Genomic DNA, 16,975 nt, shown 5'->3' on the forward strand with positions numbered 1-16,975 from the left:
GGCTAAAAAAGGATTTCTTCCATATTTTATAATTGAGACTCTTAAGTAGAAACTACCTTTAAAAAATGAAAGTAAGCAAGTTCTTCTGTAAATTGAAGCTGTGTGCTTTACACAGCATGGCCATGTTTAACATACATCTCTGTGGTTTGCAAGAGTTTCTTTTTTTTTTTTTTTTCTTCTATCCACATTTAAGTCTGTTTGCTAACAGGGAGATGTGGTGGGAAAACCTTGCTCATTTTTATAAGTAAGTAATAAAATGACTTCTTCTACTTGTTTGTAATTATTTAGCACTAATGATTCACCTGTATCCATACTAACAGGCGAGTGTGCTCACTTTCAGAATTGTTCTGTTTAGAGGTCATGCTCTGGAGGCACAAGGGGGAAGATAAGGAAGAGGTAATAGGGACGGGCTGTCAGTCTTATTTCCAGACCTTTCTTTCCACAGTCATCCCTTTTTCTCAGCAGTCCTTTTACTGGGTCCCCCCTGCTTGTCTAGAATTAAGGTATTACATAGCAAAGATAATAGGTATTCACTTTTCTCTGTGAATGTAATCCTATTTTACCTGGGAAAATTAATGGTGTGTTTGCTCTTTGTCTTGAAAGCAAAGAGTTTAAATTTTTAGTTCTTTTAGAAATATTTGAAAATTGGAGACTTTAAAAAATTCATAGAAGTTAACCAATGTGGCCATGACAATTTCCCTTTTCATGCTTTAAAATTCACCCGTAACATGTTTTCCTACTTATCCCCCACCTTTCATTGCCCAATACCCAGGCACATTTTATCTTTCAAGGTGCAAAACCAGATCCCTCTGGTTGGGAAGGCTACTCCCACCTCCTGACTCATGCACACTTCAGGTGCTTCTACAAGCCCCTGTGTTATTTCCTGTTAGAGTGATGAGAACTACCATTTCGTGGGGGGTAAATACATGTGCTTAGTTCTATATCGTCCCATCTTATTCTTACAGTAGTTCTAAAAGAATGACGTTACTCAACCCCATTTCACAAGAAAGGAAACTGAGGCTGGAACTGCAGGAGGATGGCATGGCAAAAGCATGAGAACTGGGTTTAAATCCTAGTCAGAATTGTCATGTGCTTTAAACACGGAATTTGTAAAATGCCCATCTGGTATACAATATGAGTTCAATATATGGAAATTATTATTAGAACTGTTAAGTAGCATACCCAAGGCCTTGAATACGCTACCTAACAGTTCTAGGAGCTGTGAGCACAGGCAGGCAAACTCAGGTGTATCTGGGGCTCCGAAGTCCAGAAACTGCCTCATTTCTTTTTGTATCCAGGCATCACCTAGCCCAGGGCCTGGCTCCCTCAGGATTCTAATACATGCTTGGGGAATGAAGGCAGGCACTCAGATGAATACCGTGCATAGTGATTTTACAAGAAATGGTGCCCTCAGCAAGAGTTTCTCTCCATACCAAACCGTAGGGCATGTGTGTTTGCAGGGTGGAAGGCTAGGGATTTAGGCAGGAGCAGAAAAGCTAGCAAGAGCAGCAATTTCCAGCTTGAATTTTGTACCTTTAATTTATCTCCCTTATCTGAGTTGTTGGAAACTGCTTGTTTTCTACCTTTCCTCCCTTTGCCACTTTTCTACCACCCCTGACTTCCTCAAATCCTCAAATAATTCCCAAAGGCAAGAGGCAGGCCGAAGACAGCAGAACAAGGGAGAATTTGGGTGCTGGGGGAGAGAGTAGGAGAGAATGGGTTGTTCCCTGAACCCTCAGGGAGATCAGAGCTGCAGAGGACCCCAAACGTCAGTACAAAGGGCATAATTATGGCAGTACCAAGAACACAAATTTGCCCCCTAATGAAGGAAGTCTGTCTCTGTGGAAGATGTCTTTTATTCTAGACATAATTCCATATCATATAATGTATATTCTAGATTTATAACAGGGGGCTGCATAGCTGAGTGACTAAGAGCACAGAATTAGGAACCAGGTGACCTGGGTTTGAATCTTACTGGCTATTTAACTTTGGACAAAAGACATCAAAATTCTTTGGGCTTAGTTTTCTCACCTCCCTAATGGGAATAATAATGTGCACCCATAGGACTGTTAGGAAAAGTAAACAACTTCCTATATGTAAAGCACTTTAAAGAGTACCTGGCACACTGGAGGATTTCTGATTTTTATAAATCAAGTGAAATGTTAGACATTCTCTAGTACTTTCTCTGCATCAATGAGGAAATGGAAAGCAAGAGTTTTAAGTGGTATCCTACTTATGTGGTGACTTTATGCCTTGGATTTCATGGGGGGAAAACCCATGAAATACCCTAACCCATTATCAAACTCAATGTCCTGGTTTTGGTTTAGAAAATATGGAAGTGGTAGATTTAGATTGGAACATAAGTCTCTCAGCTGCCAACCCAGACCCCGGAGGCAGTGCAATGTCAAAGTTAATAGCACAGACTCTAGGGTTATGACTCGAGTTCAAACCTTGACTTTACCACTTTACTAACCACGTGATCTAGCATGGTACTTATCCTCTGTGAGGCTCAGTTTTCTACATCTTTAAAATGAGAACAATAACAGTACCTATAGTTCACAGGGTTTTTCTTTTAAAATAAGGATTAAATGGGTAAAGGCATGTAAAGTTCTTAGATAAGAACTGCCTGTTATATATATGTAATAATTACCTGCTATCTCTGTTTTTCTAATTCGCTAGTCACAAAACATTATTTTCTCTAGGTGACCAAATTCTGATGTTGCAATCATTAATGTTATGTCCCAATTTTAAATTAAAGTAGCTAGAACTAATGTACTCCTGAATAACATAATAGAGTTACGATATTTAAGTTTGGTTTACCTACACTGTGAGACTTGTCACTGGATGTTGAAAGACAGGGAAAGAAAGAGCAACAAATTCCTATGCAGGACATCTTAGAGTCCCTTAGCCACTAATATGTCTGGCAAATCAGTAGCCTGTACTCTGCAACTATCTAATCACTAATATTGGCTTCTTAGCTTTAGAGATTGTTTAATCATGATCACTGTTAATAAGTTTAGTAGATAAAGTATTCAACACCCAGACTCATCCTTAATCGTAACAATAATAGGTAGATTTTTTCTTTAATCATAATGATGGAAAAAGCAAAAATGATTTTTAAAATGGATATTCTCTCATTCTGATTTCATTGTGGATTGAATATCTATTCAATTCTCTAGTACTTTTATTTTTACTTAAAAAAGGGTAGGGGTAATATATTCGTGTGTGATAGAGTCAAAAGTAAGCCTTCTACAACTCCTTAAGTTAGTTCCCCAGTTAGGCTGATGCCCTCATTTACCAGTACAGCATGAGTTCATACCTGTTGTTTTGGAATAATGATTAGCAGTGTTACTTTTTAATCTCAAGCTGATCTTCCTTAAATAATAAACTACATGATGATCTTCCCTGGTTCTCTCTAGAGGCAATCACTGTCACCAGTTTCCCATGTATGCTGCTAACCGATGCATAGGCAAACATAAACACACACATATTCACACAAATACATCCTTCCTTCTCCCACTTTTCACACAGATGGAAACATCTACTCTGCACCTTGTCTTTTTCTAGGACTGATATTCAGTAGATATACACCAGTACAGGTGGATGTATGATCAGCAACCATTTCTGATTGTTTGTACCTATGCTAATTCCAGTTGTTAAATATTTTCAGTATTAACCCTACTTTTTTCCCTTGCCTGTTGGACCATATCGGTGCATGTTATTTGCAGAATCTTTTTAACTTAATGATATCAAGATTGGGCTTCTACTTATTCATCAGAGGAGGTATTTCACAATCTGGAAGACATCAGAGTTTATGATGTTTTAGTAAAACAAAAATTTCATTTGCAATTTCTTTTCCAAAGCCATTTGAAGCAATTTGTTATTATTTCTACCTGCTATGTATCCATATAATGCTTAGTCCAGATTACTCACAAACACAGATTTAATAGTAGAAAATTCCTTTAGCCCTCATATATTTTGCCCTTCCTCACTATCTTCAATGGTATAAACTTTTACATTTGCCACAGACCTTGGGAAAATGTCTGTTAACAAAAATGCTTTTGTTACATCCTCCGGATTTCCAGTTAAAAACCCGTTTTCAGAAAATCTTTTTCAGTTTTAGCAATCTACATAAAAGTAATGAACCTAGTAAACACAGTTAAAGGCTGAGATGGCACGAAGGACAGACATCCCATCTTTTCTGTTCCTAGAAAGAAAATTGTCCCTTTTGTAGTTAGTTCACCTACATAGTTACATGTGGAAAACTAAAAATATTTTATCTGTATTATTAGGAACAGGATTTTGTTTTGTTTTAGTTTTATTGTTATATTACTCATGGTTTTAAATATTTCTTGGATATTGTACTAATCTAGTGGTTCTTAACCTGTGCTAGTGGGAATTCCCCCCCTACCCCCGCTGGGGGATGTTTTTCAATGTCTGGAAGCATTTTTGACTAAAATGACCAGCCAGGGAAGGGGCTGGGTAGAGGTCAGGGATGCTGCACATCTGTCCTATAGGAGAGCCTCCCACAAGAAAGAATTATCAGTTCAAAATGCGGATAGTGCCAAGGTTGAGAAACCCTGAGCTAATTCTATTGCTCTTGAACTACTGAAATTAACTTACCAGGAAGTCAGATTTTAATTTTTTTTTTTTTTTTTTTTACCATAGACTACACTCTAACACCTACAAATAACTGTATAGAAACTAAATGAGCCACTACTAGCAGTGGTTTTTAAAACTGCCTACTTTTGAAAGTCTCATCTTTAGAATATTCTTTAAAATACAAAAGAAATAAAACTTCCATAAATCATGGGTAACTAATGAATTTAAAAGGACTTAGAAGTCAGATGTTACCTCCTTAAGATATGTTTGTGTCACTTTTGCAATTAAAGCAAGAGGAGAATTAATCTCTGCTGTGGCTGCTGTTACTCTTCCCTGTATAAAGCCCATAAAAAAGGAATAAAATGACTTCATTTGGTTGTATGTAATGCTTCTAATCATGAGGGAGGCAGTAAATGAATAAAATAGTTTACCCAAATTGGTTTTTCAAGAAATCTTTGATAAATTTTTACCATATGTGGAGTTTCTTTATTGTTATATTGAGATAAAGTCGTTTGTTACCCATGACTTATTCGGTTTCAACTGCTGGTTCTTCTTATGGAACAAAATTTGTTTCTGCCACTGCCATCCTTACCCATAATAGGACCCCAGTACAGTGATATCAGAGAGCAACAAGAGGCTGCGAGGTGACTCATGAGTACAGGAGAAAAGGTTCCAGGAAGCCAGCCCTCGTCCTGCCTAAGGCTTTGGAGATTGTAGCCATGGCAGATGAAGATGGTGCTCTGGTTGGAGACCCAGCTTCTGTGGGGCTGATGACTTTTGTTACTCAAACTTAGGACCTGCTCTGCCAAGGTCTGACCAGGAGGTATAACAAAAAGATTAAAGAGACAGAATGTTCTCCCCTAAGCTGGAGAAACTTACCATCCTTGAGGCAGGAAGCACACTGGCGAAAATTTGTAGTAGATTCAAGCAGTTCAAATTTTTGTAGAGCAATAGGATTCTGCATTACTGGTTTGCATTGCCTAGATTAAAGAAAATAACACATATGTCCCCCATGACCAAGCCCTCCATCCCTTCTCATCACACACAACACACACACAATGCACACGCGCACACACACACAGTCTCTTCTCTTTAAAGAGACTTGGTCTGTTGTACTCAGGAAACCTGGAAAAGGGAATGGTTTCAATCTGAAAATAAACTTTCATAAAACTCTTTACTACTAGAAATTACATCAAAAAAACTACCCCAACTTAAGAGTTAACCGTTGCTGGCTGAAAATACAGTACTCCTGACAAGACCCTTCACAGGCATGGTGGATAACAAGTTCCACTACAGAGCATAGAACCGCAGGGATCTTTTCTATCCCCATTAACACTGTTTAAATACGTTTTTCCTTTTTTTGAGATGGAGCCTTCCTCTATCACCCAGGCTGGTGTGCAGTAGCACGATCTTGGCTCACTGCAACCTCTGCCTCCTGGGTTCAAGCGATTCTGGTGCCTCCGAGCAGCTGGGACTACAGGTATGTACCACCACGCCCACTAATTTTTGTATTTTTAGTAGAGACGGAGTATCACCATGTTGACCAGGCTGGTTTTGAACTCCTGACCTCAGGTGATCCACCTGCCTCAGCCTCCCAAAGTGCTGGGATTACAGGCACAAGCTACCGCACCGGGCCTATTTAGATTCTTAATGAATTATAATTTACATGTGTGCTGTTTCCCCAAGGAGATGTAAAAGTAGGAACCTTGTTTTATTTTTCCTCCTCAATAGCAGTTCCCTCCCTGGCAAACAAACAAACACATCCCTGATCCTGGCACATCTCTTTTCATAATATGCATTGAACATACTGGCTGATGGACTGAGTTTACTTAAATTTCACCTTGCTTGGTCATACAGATGGGAGTGGAGAAGATGATTTTCTTAGCTCCTTTGTTGACCTGTAGTTGTGATTTAAGCACTTGCTAATAGAATATCTCTTTCATTGCAAATGAGCTGTGGTGGATTCCAGTGGGCTGAGCCTCTGAGGCTGGAGAGAGCACCAGGCCCCTCTTCAACAGGATGTGGGAACTTGACTCTTGCCGCAAATTAAGTTCTTGGGGCAGGAGCCCTCTGCTGCAGGCTCTGGGCGAGGGTATGGGTAGGAGGAGCTGGTGGCGGAAGCACTGATTGTGACAACCCCTGTATGTTTTTCTGTAACTTGTGAAGGTGGAGATGGAACTGCCACAACCCCAGCAGTCAGCGATGCCCTGTCTGCTATGGCCTTGCATTGGTGTCGTGTGGAAAGAAACACCTGACTTAAATGGGGACTTTCTGGGTGGTGTGTGTGCCCTGCCAGGTCCCCTCAGACCTTGGCAGAAAACCTCCGCAGATGTCTCTGTGCATCATCTCCTGGTCTGGTGTTATTCCGAGCGCTGACGATCTGGACCCTTCTCCTGTTTCTACTGTGTTCTCTCTTCCAGAGTGAATTAGAGCAGAAGAAGCAAGATAGCCTAGCAGGTAGTAAAGTTTTGATGGTGATGGTCAACCCCCCAAATGCTGGCGCCTTGTATACTCTATAAGACATGTACATCAGTTGGATTTTTGTGTACCCCCGTTTTTAGAATCAGGAGTTTGACAGTCATCATCAATCTACAAATTTGAACCTTCAACATTCTCTTCCGGGTTATCCTACAAAATAGCTCCTGTACAAATAGTTTTGACTTTGCCATGGCCTCTGAGGGCTTAAACATAAATGGATAAGGAAGTTAAATACGACTTTCTAGTCAGGCATGATAGTGTGTGTCTGTGATCCTAGCTCTTCAGGAGGCTGAGTGGGAAGACCGCTTGAGCCCAGGGGTTTGAGTTCAGCCTGAGCAACATGGCGAGACCCTGTCTCTAATACAAATAATACATATGAATATATATGACTTTCTAGGTGTTTCTGAGGTTTGTATTGCTATATGTTTTTGAGTTCTTGATGTGGATAGAATTAGAATGGCAATAGGATGTAGAGAATACAGAGTTCAGATGTAGATAGTATAGAACAACAAATGGTCCTAAAACCACTTATTTTTCTTATTCTATTTTACAATTTTTATAGCAAATTTAACTTACATTTGTTTAGGATAATTCACTCAGCCTGCATGAGCTGAAAATACCAAATTAGAAAATAGTTTTTCAGGAATTTACATTTGGCTAACGAACTTACAGATAATTGAAAAATGTTTTCATAGATATCTTATTAGTGGCTTATTTGATTCTTAGGCTAACACTTAATGTACACTTCATAATACAATATAAGTTCTTTCATTTTTTTCTGTTCCTCCAACCTCAAAGAGAGACTTAAATTTCAACTACTATTTCTTATGGTTGTTCTATTTTCATGCATACCCCAATAAAAACTTTGTTTTGCTAAGGACATTTGAAGTCTGAAATAAAAATCCTTGATGTCTGGGAAAGATACTTTTGACAAGGGAAAAATAGAAATGTTATGCTTCCTTTTTTTCTTCAGCCTTCGTGTCACTCCCAACAAATGCAAAAACACAGACACACACAGACACACGCTCCTGGGCGGTCAATTTCTTTTCTACACTCAACATGATGTTAGAAACTGAAAGCTTATTGTCTACATGGAGTGAAGTGGGGGTGGAGGAATGAGGCTATCTGTGTGGGGTTTTCTAGAGACTTCCTTCCCAGAATGTGAAAAGATCTGTGAGAAAACTGCTAAGAAGAGGCAGAACTCAACGAGTTAACCAAGACAGGTGGCAGCAGCTGGGCACAGTGGGTGGCTCAAGCCTGTAATCCCAGCATTCGGGGAGGCTCAGGCAGGAGGATTGCTTGAGGCCAGGAGTTTGAGGCTAGCCTGGGCAACAAAACAAGACCTCATTTCTCAAGAAGAATATGCAATATTAGCCAGGCACAGTGGTGAGTACCTGTAGTCCTAGCTACTCTGGAAGCTGGGGTGGGAGGACTACTTGAGCCCAGGAAGTCAGTGCTGCAGTGAGCCATGAATGCACCACTGTACTCTAGCCTGGGTGACAGAGTATGACTTTGTCTCAAAAAAAAAAAAAAAAAAAGGCAGGTGGCAGCTTTCAGTCAATGAGAGATCCAGAGTTTGATTTGAGGAAAGTAAAAGCTATACATTAGAAATGGAAAAGCATGGAAGATTCCAAAAAGAGAAATAGATAATATTTTGAAAGCTCACTCTATGGAATATGACAATGCGGGGTATCCTTCCTCCCCCCAACCCTCCCCCTTGTTCCCATTCCATTTTGTTTCCTTTTGAGCTTTGAAGAAAATGCATTCAGTATTTAGTAATCAGGATTAAATAATATAAGCACCTCACACCTCTTAGCTCACTTTTTCTGATAACTGCGCAGTAACAAGACTCTGCCATGAGATGAACATCTTTTCTCACCTTTGTTATCATGGTGCTCTTCACTTTGGGTTGCACTTTTTCTCATTAAAATTGTGATGTTTTCAATTTCAAGTTTTCCATGGTGTTCATCCTGCTCTTAGGACCCAGCCACTCTCTTTTCCCAGGCACGCTTCTCTTTCCAAAGCATTTCATGGCTTCAGCTGCCCTGGGCTCTCACTTGTCCGTTCATTCATGGATTCATTCATTTTCTACTGCGTGTCCTAGAGACTCCTTGCTTAAGTGCTAAATCTATTGTGTGACACCTTGCCACAATCTAGATTAACATCTATGCTTTACTAAAAACACTTTTCTTGGTGAACAAATCACCTTTACACGCCCCCTGCCAAAAAAAAACCCAACTCTATATATACTCATATAATTATCAAAAAATTCTTGAGTTTAGTAGTTTATACCCATTCCTAATTTCATTATTAAACTAATAATCACATTTTAAAAGAAAATGTCACATATAATACCTCATTTGATCCTCCCAAAGCCCGGTCAGTTCTTAGTGTTATTAATATACAACCATACACTGAATCACTTAAGCTTTAGCAGGTGGTAGGATGAGATCCAAACCCAGGTTCTGATTCTAAATTCTGTGCTCCCCCCTATATGCCACAGGAACCATGACCTTCACTGTCTTTCTCATGTAGTTACTAGTTTAAGTTCTCAGCTCACACACAAAACTTTTTGGCAGCTTCTTATTCTAATCCAAAATGTTTGCCGCCTAACTCTAGCAATTGACCTCCTACCCAAAAATCCCTCGTCATTGTAATGGATGTGATAACATTTGTCCTACTCATGGCTGTGATCCTGGCAGATCTGAGATGAGCAAGGAAACAGAGCAAGACAACGGAGTTTACAGGGCTCAAGGCCAAAACATCCTGATTGACTTTACAACATCGTGGCCGATATGAAAAGGGGAAACAACTAAAAGACAACAAACAATTCAGTTTGTTTTAAAAACGTTTCGTGTGTGTGTGTGTGTGTTGGTGTGGGGGTGAGGTGTTTAGATAGATGACTATATTAGGGCTTTTTCAGCCCAACCCTGGCTCCAAACAGCTGCCCCTTAGAGTTGGTTACATGAACCATCTAACTGGTAGTTTAGGGGCTCAGGACACCATTCTGGTTCATTCATTGTCTGCCTGAGATGGTGCTTATAGTTCATTTGGCTGCAGCCTCAAACTTATTACTGGGGGTGGTTGAAGAAGGGTATAAACAGATACTACAAGAGAAAGAAGTTATAATTTGGGAAGTCCCATGGCAAAAATCAGATTGATAACAATGCATTTATATATATAATAACTTCTGTCTGAATGAAAAAGTGAAAAAAGTGTTAACATCTTTGGTCAGTTCAAAGAACAACAAAAAAATGAAACACACCAAAACTCTTTCCTGTGTTATGCTTTTCTAAATACTAAATGGTTTTCAAAACAAAGTACCACAGAGAGAGTCATCTATTATTTCTAGACACATTTTTCTTTTAGTTAAAAATTTAAACCAAATTAAGATACTACTTCACATCCATTTGAAAGGCTATAATTAAAAAAAAAAAAAGCAGAAAATAACAAGTGTTGGACAGGATTTGGGGAAATTGGACACTTGTGCACTGCTGGTGGGAACGTAAAATGGTACAGCTGCTGTAGAAAACAGTATGGTGGTTCTTCAAAAAATTAAGCATAGAATTACCATATGATCCAACAATTCCACTTCTGGTGTATACCCAAAAGAATTGAAAGCAGGGACTTGAGCAGATATGGGTAGATCCCATGTTTATAGTAGCATAATTTACAATGCCAAAAGGTGGAAGCAAACCAAGTGTCTGTTGACATATAGAGGGATAAACAAAATGAGGTTTATCATACAATGGAATGTTATTCAGTTTGAAAGAGGAAGGAAATTCTGACATAAGCTGTAACATGGAGAAACCTTGAAGACATTACGCTAAGTGAAATAAGCCAATCATGAAACAACAAGTATTGGCCGGGTGCTGTGGCTCATGCCTGTAATCCCAGCACTTTGGGAGGCCAAAGCGGGTGGATCACTTGAGGCCAAGAGTTTGAGACCAGCCTGGCCAACATGGTGAAACCCTGTCTCTACTAAAAACACAAAAATTAGCCAGGCATGGTGGTGCAAACCTGTAATCCCAGGTTACTTGGGAAGCTGAGGCAGGATAATCACCTGAACCCAGGAGGTGGAGGTTGCAGTAAGCCAAGATCGCACCACCGCACTCCAGCCTGGGCAACAGAGCAAGACTCTGTGTCAAAAAAAAAAAAAAAATTATTGTGTGATTTCACTTATGTGAGGTACCTAGAGTAGTCAAGTTCGTAAAGTCAGAAAGTAGAATGGTAGTTGCTAGGGGCTGAGGGAGGAGGGAACAGTTAATTAATATTTAATGGATATAGAGTTACAGTTGGGAAAGATGAAAAAGTTCCTGAAATAGATAGTGGCAATGTTTGCACAGCAATGTGAATGTATGTAATGCCACATTTTACCCTTAAAAATAGTTAAACTGGCACATTTTATACTATATATATTTTACCATAATTAAAAATTCAGTAAGAATGTTAAAAAAAAACAGTGTTTGAAGAATTATAAATTTAAATTAAATGTAACAGATCAGTATCAAACATCTAATATGAATAAAACAATAAAAAATCCACTTGAGAAATATAAGCACAACTCTGACTAGTTTTTGTTTTTGTTTTTTTGTTTTGACTGATAGGGTAAATAAAAGAATTTTGAGTGGTTTGCTTTGAGCTGACGTTGGGGAAATGATGAGAAGCGCATTGTGTGGTAGGATCACCCTGGGGGAAGTTTTCTTAAAGCAGCACTTGCTGTGTGGCCCACCCCACCCTGCTGTGCTCCTCTCAGGGATCTTTAGGGGGACTCACCAACCCAGTCAGCCAGGGGTGCCAGGAGGGTGTGGCATTCTGTGGTGTATTCAGAAGCAAACATTATTAAAGATGAGTGGGATCCTGGATCTGTCTTACTCTTATCCTCACATCTTTCTTGATCAGTTACTACCAAAGGAGTGACAGAAATTCAGTGGCAAGGATGCGGGCACCTTTTGGAGTGGGTACCCTGATTTAGCACAAGTGAATGGGATTGGAGTGCAGGTGCTCGTTGCTTGTCTATATATTATGCCCATGTATATGCCAAAAAGATATGCCTATGTATCAGACCCTATGAATGTGACCTTATTTGGGAAAAAGGTCTTTGCAGGTGTAATTAAGGATCATTCAACGGAAACATTCTGGGTTATGTAGGTAGCCCTACATCCAGTGACAAGTGTCCTTATAAGATACAGAAGAAGAGAAGACAGCAGAAGAGGAGAAGGCCATTTTATAAGAGAGGTAGAGGTTTTAGTGATGCATCCACAAGCCCCGGAATCCCTGGAACCACCCGAAGCTGGAAGAGGCCAGAAGCTGGAAGAGGCCCTCAGAGGGAGCAGGGTTCTGCCGACAGCTTGAGTTTGGACTTCTGGCCTCCAAAACTGAGGGAGGATAGATTTCTGTTGTTGTAAGCTGCCTAGTTTGTGGTACTTTGTTACAGCAACCACAGGAAAATGATACACACACTTACAAAACTCCCAAATTACATTTTTTCATGTGTGTAGGTAATATGATTTTTAATATTGTGTATATTTATATTAGCATATATTAGAAATCTCTAATATAAAAATAGTGCTATGCATATTGTTAAAATTCTACCTGCATCTCCCTCCTTTGTTCACTCTTTTGTTTACTTGTTTGTTTTTAAATTTTATTTTAAGTTCTTTCTGGGATACATGTGCAGGATGTACAGGTTTGTTACACAGGTAAATGCGTGCCATAGTGGCTTGCTGCACCCCTCCACCCATCACCTAGGTATTAGACCCCACATGCACTAGCTATTTATTGTGACGCTCTCCCTCCCCCTGCCCCGCAACATGCCCCAGTGTGTATTGTTCCCCTCCCTGCGTTTGTGCTGGATTTCTGCAAATGTCCAATAGTCTATGTGGATGAAGTTTAGGAGGAAGGGAGAAAAGATTGTTTCATGATCATTTTTTGCTGCACCACCATTTGTTGCCATATTAGAGGTGACATCCCAGCTGGGATTATTCCTGACTTGGAAAGACTGAGTTGGGAATTAGTCACAGGCAGCGGGTGAGTTTGGTGGCATTTCACCTGCACTTAGAAGCAAAGTCATCCACTGCTCTGACCAACTCTCATGGCACAGGCCTCAGCAATATGATTAACAAGGTTATGTATTGAATTTATGTAGCTAAATGGTTTTCCTGGTTTCTTATCTGTTAGAGAGGCTGATTAGCAGAGGTAGAAAAACAAGACAACCACTGAGCTTTCCAAATTTATCAGAGAAACCCCAGACCAGCTTCTGATGGGGGAATATTCCTTGACTTCCAGAGCTTCCCACTGGATTTTCATCCTGCCCAAAGACATTCTAGGTTTATTCCTAGTGACCAATAGAGAGCATTCCAACAATCACTTCTTATCAGTCAGCAACTACATAATAAATACCTGGGACATGCTTGGCCCTGGGCTTTGGTAAAAAGAAAGGAGACAAATGGGCCTTAAAGGTAGAACGATTTCAATTAGAAGCCTGTACAAGGTTTAGAAGCACAATGTTTGAGAAAGAAAAAAATCCTTAACCATCAGCGAATCAAGTCCTTCATTTTACAAAAAAGAAGTTGAGTAAGGTATCTGTCCAATGTCACACAGCTGGGCTAAAATCTGGGTCTCTCCCTTGCTCATCCTCTGAGCTTTCCACTGCGCTGTGCTGTCTGACCTGTGGGGTACCAGCTTCTACAGCAACTTGCTCTTAAAAAACAGTCACAAGAAGAGAGGGCAACCCGGATTGCCTTCTCGGCCAGGTGCTGTGCTAAGAGCTTTTCAGGGATTACCTCATAACAGGTCTATGGAGACGTTACTGTTATCCCCATTTGACAAATAAAGAAACTGAGTCATGGAACGATTTAGGAACTCGCCCAAGGCCCACAGCTGGTGCGTGGCGGAGACCACCTTCAAGCTCAGGATCTTGATTCTGGAGTCACAGTCTTAACCGCAGCCTCTGGAACTACAGCCCAAACCTACCAGGGGGCCATGGTTCATTCTCTTTGCTTTCTTGTTTTCAGAAATGTTCCTTTAGAGGCAGCCTCTAGTAACACCTCAGAGAAGTGAAATATCATTTCTACTTCACTGACCTCTCTCTCTTGTGAACATATTGTATAAATGGTGGAAAATGTGGTTTTAAAAGCACATTGAGGCTGGTAAAAGCTTCAAAGCCACCGCCTGCACTTACTCTCTGAACCACTAGATGTCAGTGTGATTGCTCTATGAAGCAGCCGCAACTTGCAAGGTGTCGCATTGCCGGGGAAATCAGCTGCGGCGAGCTGCCAACCCTCTGGACTACAGCAGAAGCTGGGGGGAATTTGAAGCCCAATGGTAGTAAACAAATGATGGACATGACAATCAGGCAGTGTGGATTTCAACCTTTACAATAATTTCTCAAGGGAAACGGAATCCATGTTAGCCTTTCCTTTTTGAAACAGATGGTCAACTTTTCCATGGGGTGCCTTAAGTGCACCATAACTCCTTTTGATATTCAGGATCACCTTTAATGGCACATCATAAAATAAGTAGTTTTATTGGAAAGAGCAACCTTATCCTCCTCCCCCTCACCTATCACTTACGATTAATTTCTTAAGGCATTGGACTATTTGAAGTGCGTGTGTCTCACCTTGCATGGGGACGTTTTGCTCTACTTAAAACCTCCGCTGGCATTCCCATAGCATGGGCAGAAAAACACAGCCGCAGCTTCACCCTTCCTGTGATAAACCCGTCTGCTTTCCACACAGAATTATTTGTATTTAATGCAAAAATATTTAAAATGGTGAATATTAATAATCTATTATTTTACATTAGTATTCAAAAAGTGTATATGGTTTTTTCCCCTCAACAACTCCATGAGATAAGTTCTATTATCATCGCCATATTTAGATGAGAAAACTGAGACATAGAGAGGTTAAGTGGCTCTCCCAAAGTCACACAGCTAATAGAAAGCAGAGTCAGAGGCCCATTTTCTATTAATTACTTCACTGCAAATCAAGTTAAATAGAGGGGGGAAAGACCTTGTGAATTTTTCAGAAGAATCAGCAATGTATACAAGAGAGGCAAAGGTTCCGATGAAAATTTGGAGTTGTTGGTTGCTTTGAAAGGCCTCCTTGGCTGATTTGCAGCTGTTTGTCATCATTTATCCAGTTTGCCAGGCTTCCTTCTGAGAAGGCATAATTGATGGCAGTATAGTCCCTTTCTTTAGTCTAAGTAGAAATCTCACACGAATCCCTGCCTCCTGCCAGGTTTGGAGGAAATGGAAAGTTACTCTTTCTTATCAAAAGGATGGACACATGTTTGTTAGAAAACAGGATGAAATAAATCATCTGTGCCCAGCTCCGTTGGCAATAAAACCTTGTTTCTGGTTTCACTGCAAGACATTATTCAACACTAGTGGCACCAGAGGTTCCAACAAGAACACATGAGAGGCCTTATCCAGTTACGAAACAGCAAGTGACAGACGCATTCCTGGCCACATTTTTATCTGCTTATCATCCTTTTGGCTACAATGAGGCTGAGTTTTAGTGTCTCATGTTCATCTCCTTTGCTATTTTCCAACAGAACATGCATTTCCTTCAGTTATTTAGCTAGTACAGTCTGTGTGCCAGAATTTGGAAGTGGTGCTTTTTTCCTGCTATAAAGAATTACACATTTATTTGAAAGAAGAAACCTAGGCATATCTGTTACCTGACTCCTGCAGAATAAGGCGGAAGGATGGCCTCCTTTAGTGGATCTTCCTGGGCCAGGGTCTGGGACCCACTCACTTTTTGCTGTTGCATCTGCTCTGCATGTGGAACTCAAGAACTACGGAGTCTTCTGATGCCTGGCAGGGTTTTGTTCAGGGCAGTGGTTGAGTGAGCCACACCTCCCTCCCCCGACCAGGCAAACTTAGACAAGAAAAGTTCTATTATGCCCTCAGGATATTGAGTAAGAAGGAGGAGAAAGGGGAACTTAAAAGTGTCTGTTCAGCCTGGATACTTCTGCTGACATTCCCACCAAGCATGTGATATTTAAAAGGGTAAAACCAAAACAAGGTTCGCCTGCCTTCCACCATATTTATTCAAGAGGAAGAAGCTGTAAGTTCTTTGGATCTACAATCTTCCCACACACCCAGAGGTGTCACCTGCAGTGGGGGCCATAGGGGGATGCTTACAATTAGAAAGGTCCACTGGAGCATGTGGAATATTTGGAACATAACTGCACCTGAGGTCAGGAGGTAAAGTGGGGTGCTTGACCATATCAACCGAAGGGTGGTCACTCGTGTGCTGGAAAGCCCACTAGACTCACTCTGTCGAGTCTCAGTTAGACTATTCTTCAGGCTAGAAGAAATGGAGTATTTATTTGATAATCCACGTGAAAAGACTATCATCGGGGCAGAGTGCAGTGGGTCATGCCTTAATCCCAGTACTTTGGAAGGCTGAGGCAGGAGGATTGCTTGAGACCAGGAGTTCAAGACCAGTCTGGACAACATGGTGAGACCATGTCTCTACAAAACTATAAAAACATTAGCCAAGTGTGATGGTGCATGCCTGTAGCCCCAGACACTGGGAGGCTGAGGTGGGAAGATTGCTTGAGCACAGGAGTTCAAAGCTTCAGTGAGCTATGATTGTACCACCATTGCACTCCAACCTGGGTAACAGAGCAAGATCCTGCCTGAAGGGGAAAAAAGAAGAAGAAAGAAAGACAGAAAAAAAAAAAGAGAAAAAAGAAAGAAAGAAAGAAAAAGAAAGAAAGAAAGAGAAAAGAAAAAATAAAAGAGAAAAAAGAAAAGAAAAAGAGAAAAGAAAAGAAAAGAAACCCCCCAAAACAGAGGCTACTATTGGGACTAAATGAGATTTTAACAAATTGTGGTTGTGAAATTAACCTCCCCCACCTTCCTTCTACTCATTCATTCATAAAC

At 40.4% G+C, this 16,975-nt stretch overlaps 1 protein-coding gene across 4 annotated transcripts in view; it reads right to left on the reverse strand.

The window, feature by feature from the left end:
• Positions 1-16,975, reverse strand: part of FYB (FYN binding protein) — a 166,653-nt gene that overhangs the window by 100,131 nt on the left and 49,547 nt on the right. For 2 of the 4 annotated variants that reach the window (XM_011944401.1, XM_011944400.1), the window contains exon 1: positions 15,763-15,926. The exons of 1 other annotated variant lie outside the window; for it this stretch is intronic. Coding sequence is in view for 1 of the 3 variants with exons in the window: in XM_011944397.1 (XP_011799787.1) it covers positions 8,960-8,971 (12 nt within the window). In the remaining 2 variants the exon portion in view is untranslated. Of the gene's footprint in view, positions 1-8,959; positions 9,300-15,762; positions 15,927-16,975 lie in introns of those variants that run through there. One more of the 4 variants, XM_011944397.1, reaches the window with a different exon arrangement.

Source organism: Colobus angolensis, unplaced genomic scaffold (assembly GCF_000951035.1).
Source record: "Colobus angolensis palliatus isolate OR3802 unplaced genomic scaffold, Cang.pa_1.0 Scaffold230, whole genome shotgun sequence".
NCBI classification, from domain to species: Eukaryota; Metazoa; Chordata; class Mammalia; order Primates; family Cercopithecidae; genus Colobus; species Colobus angolensis.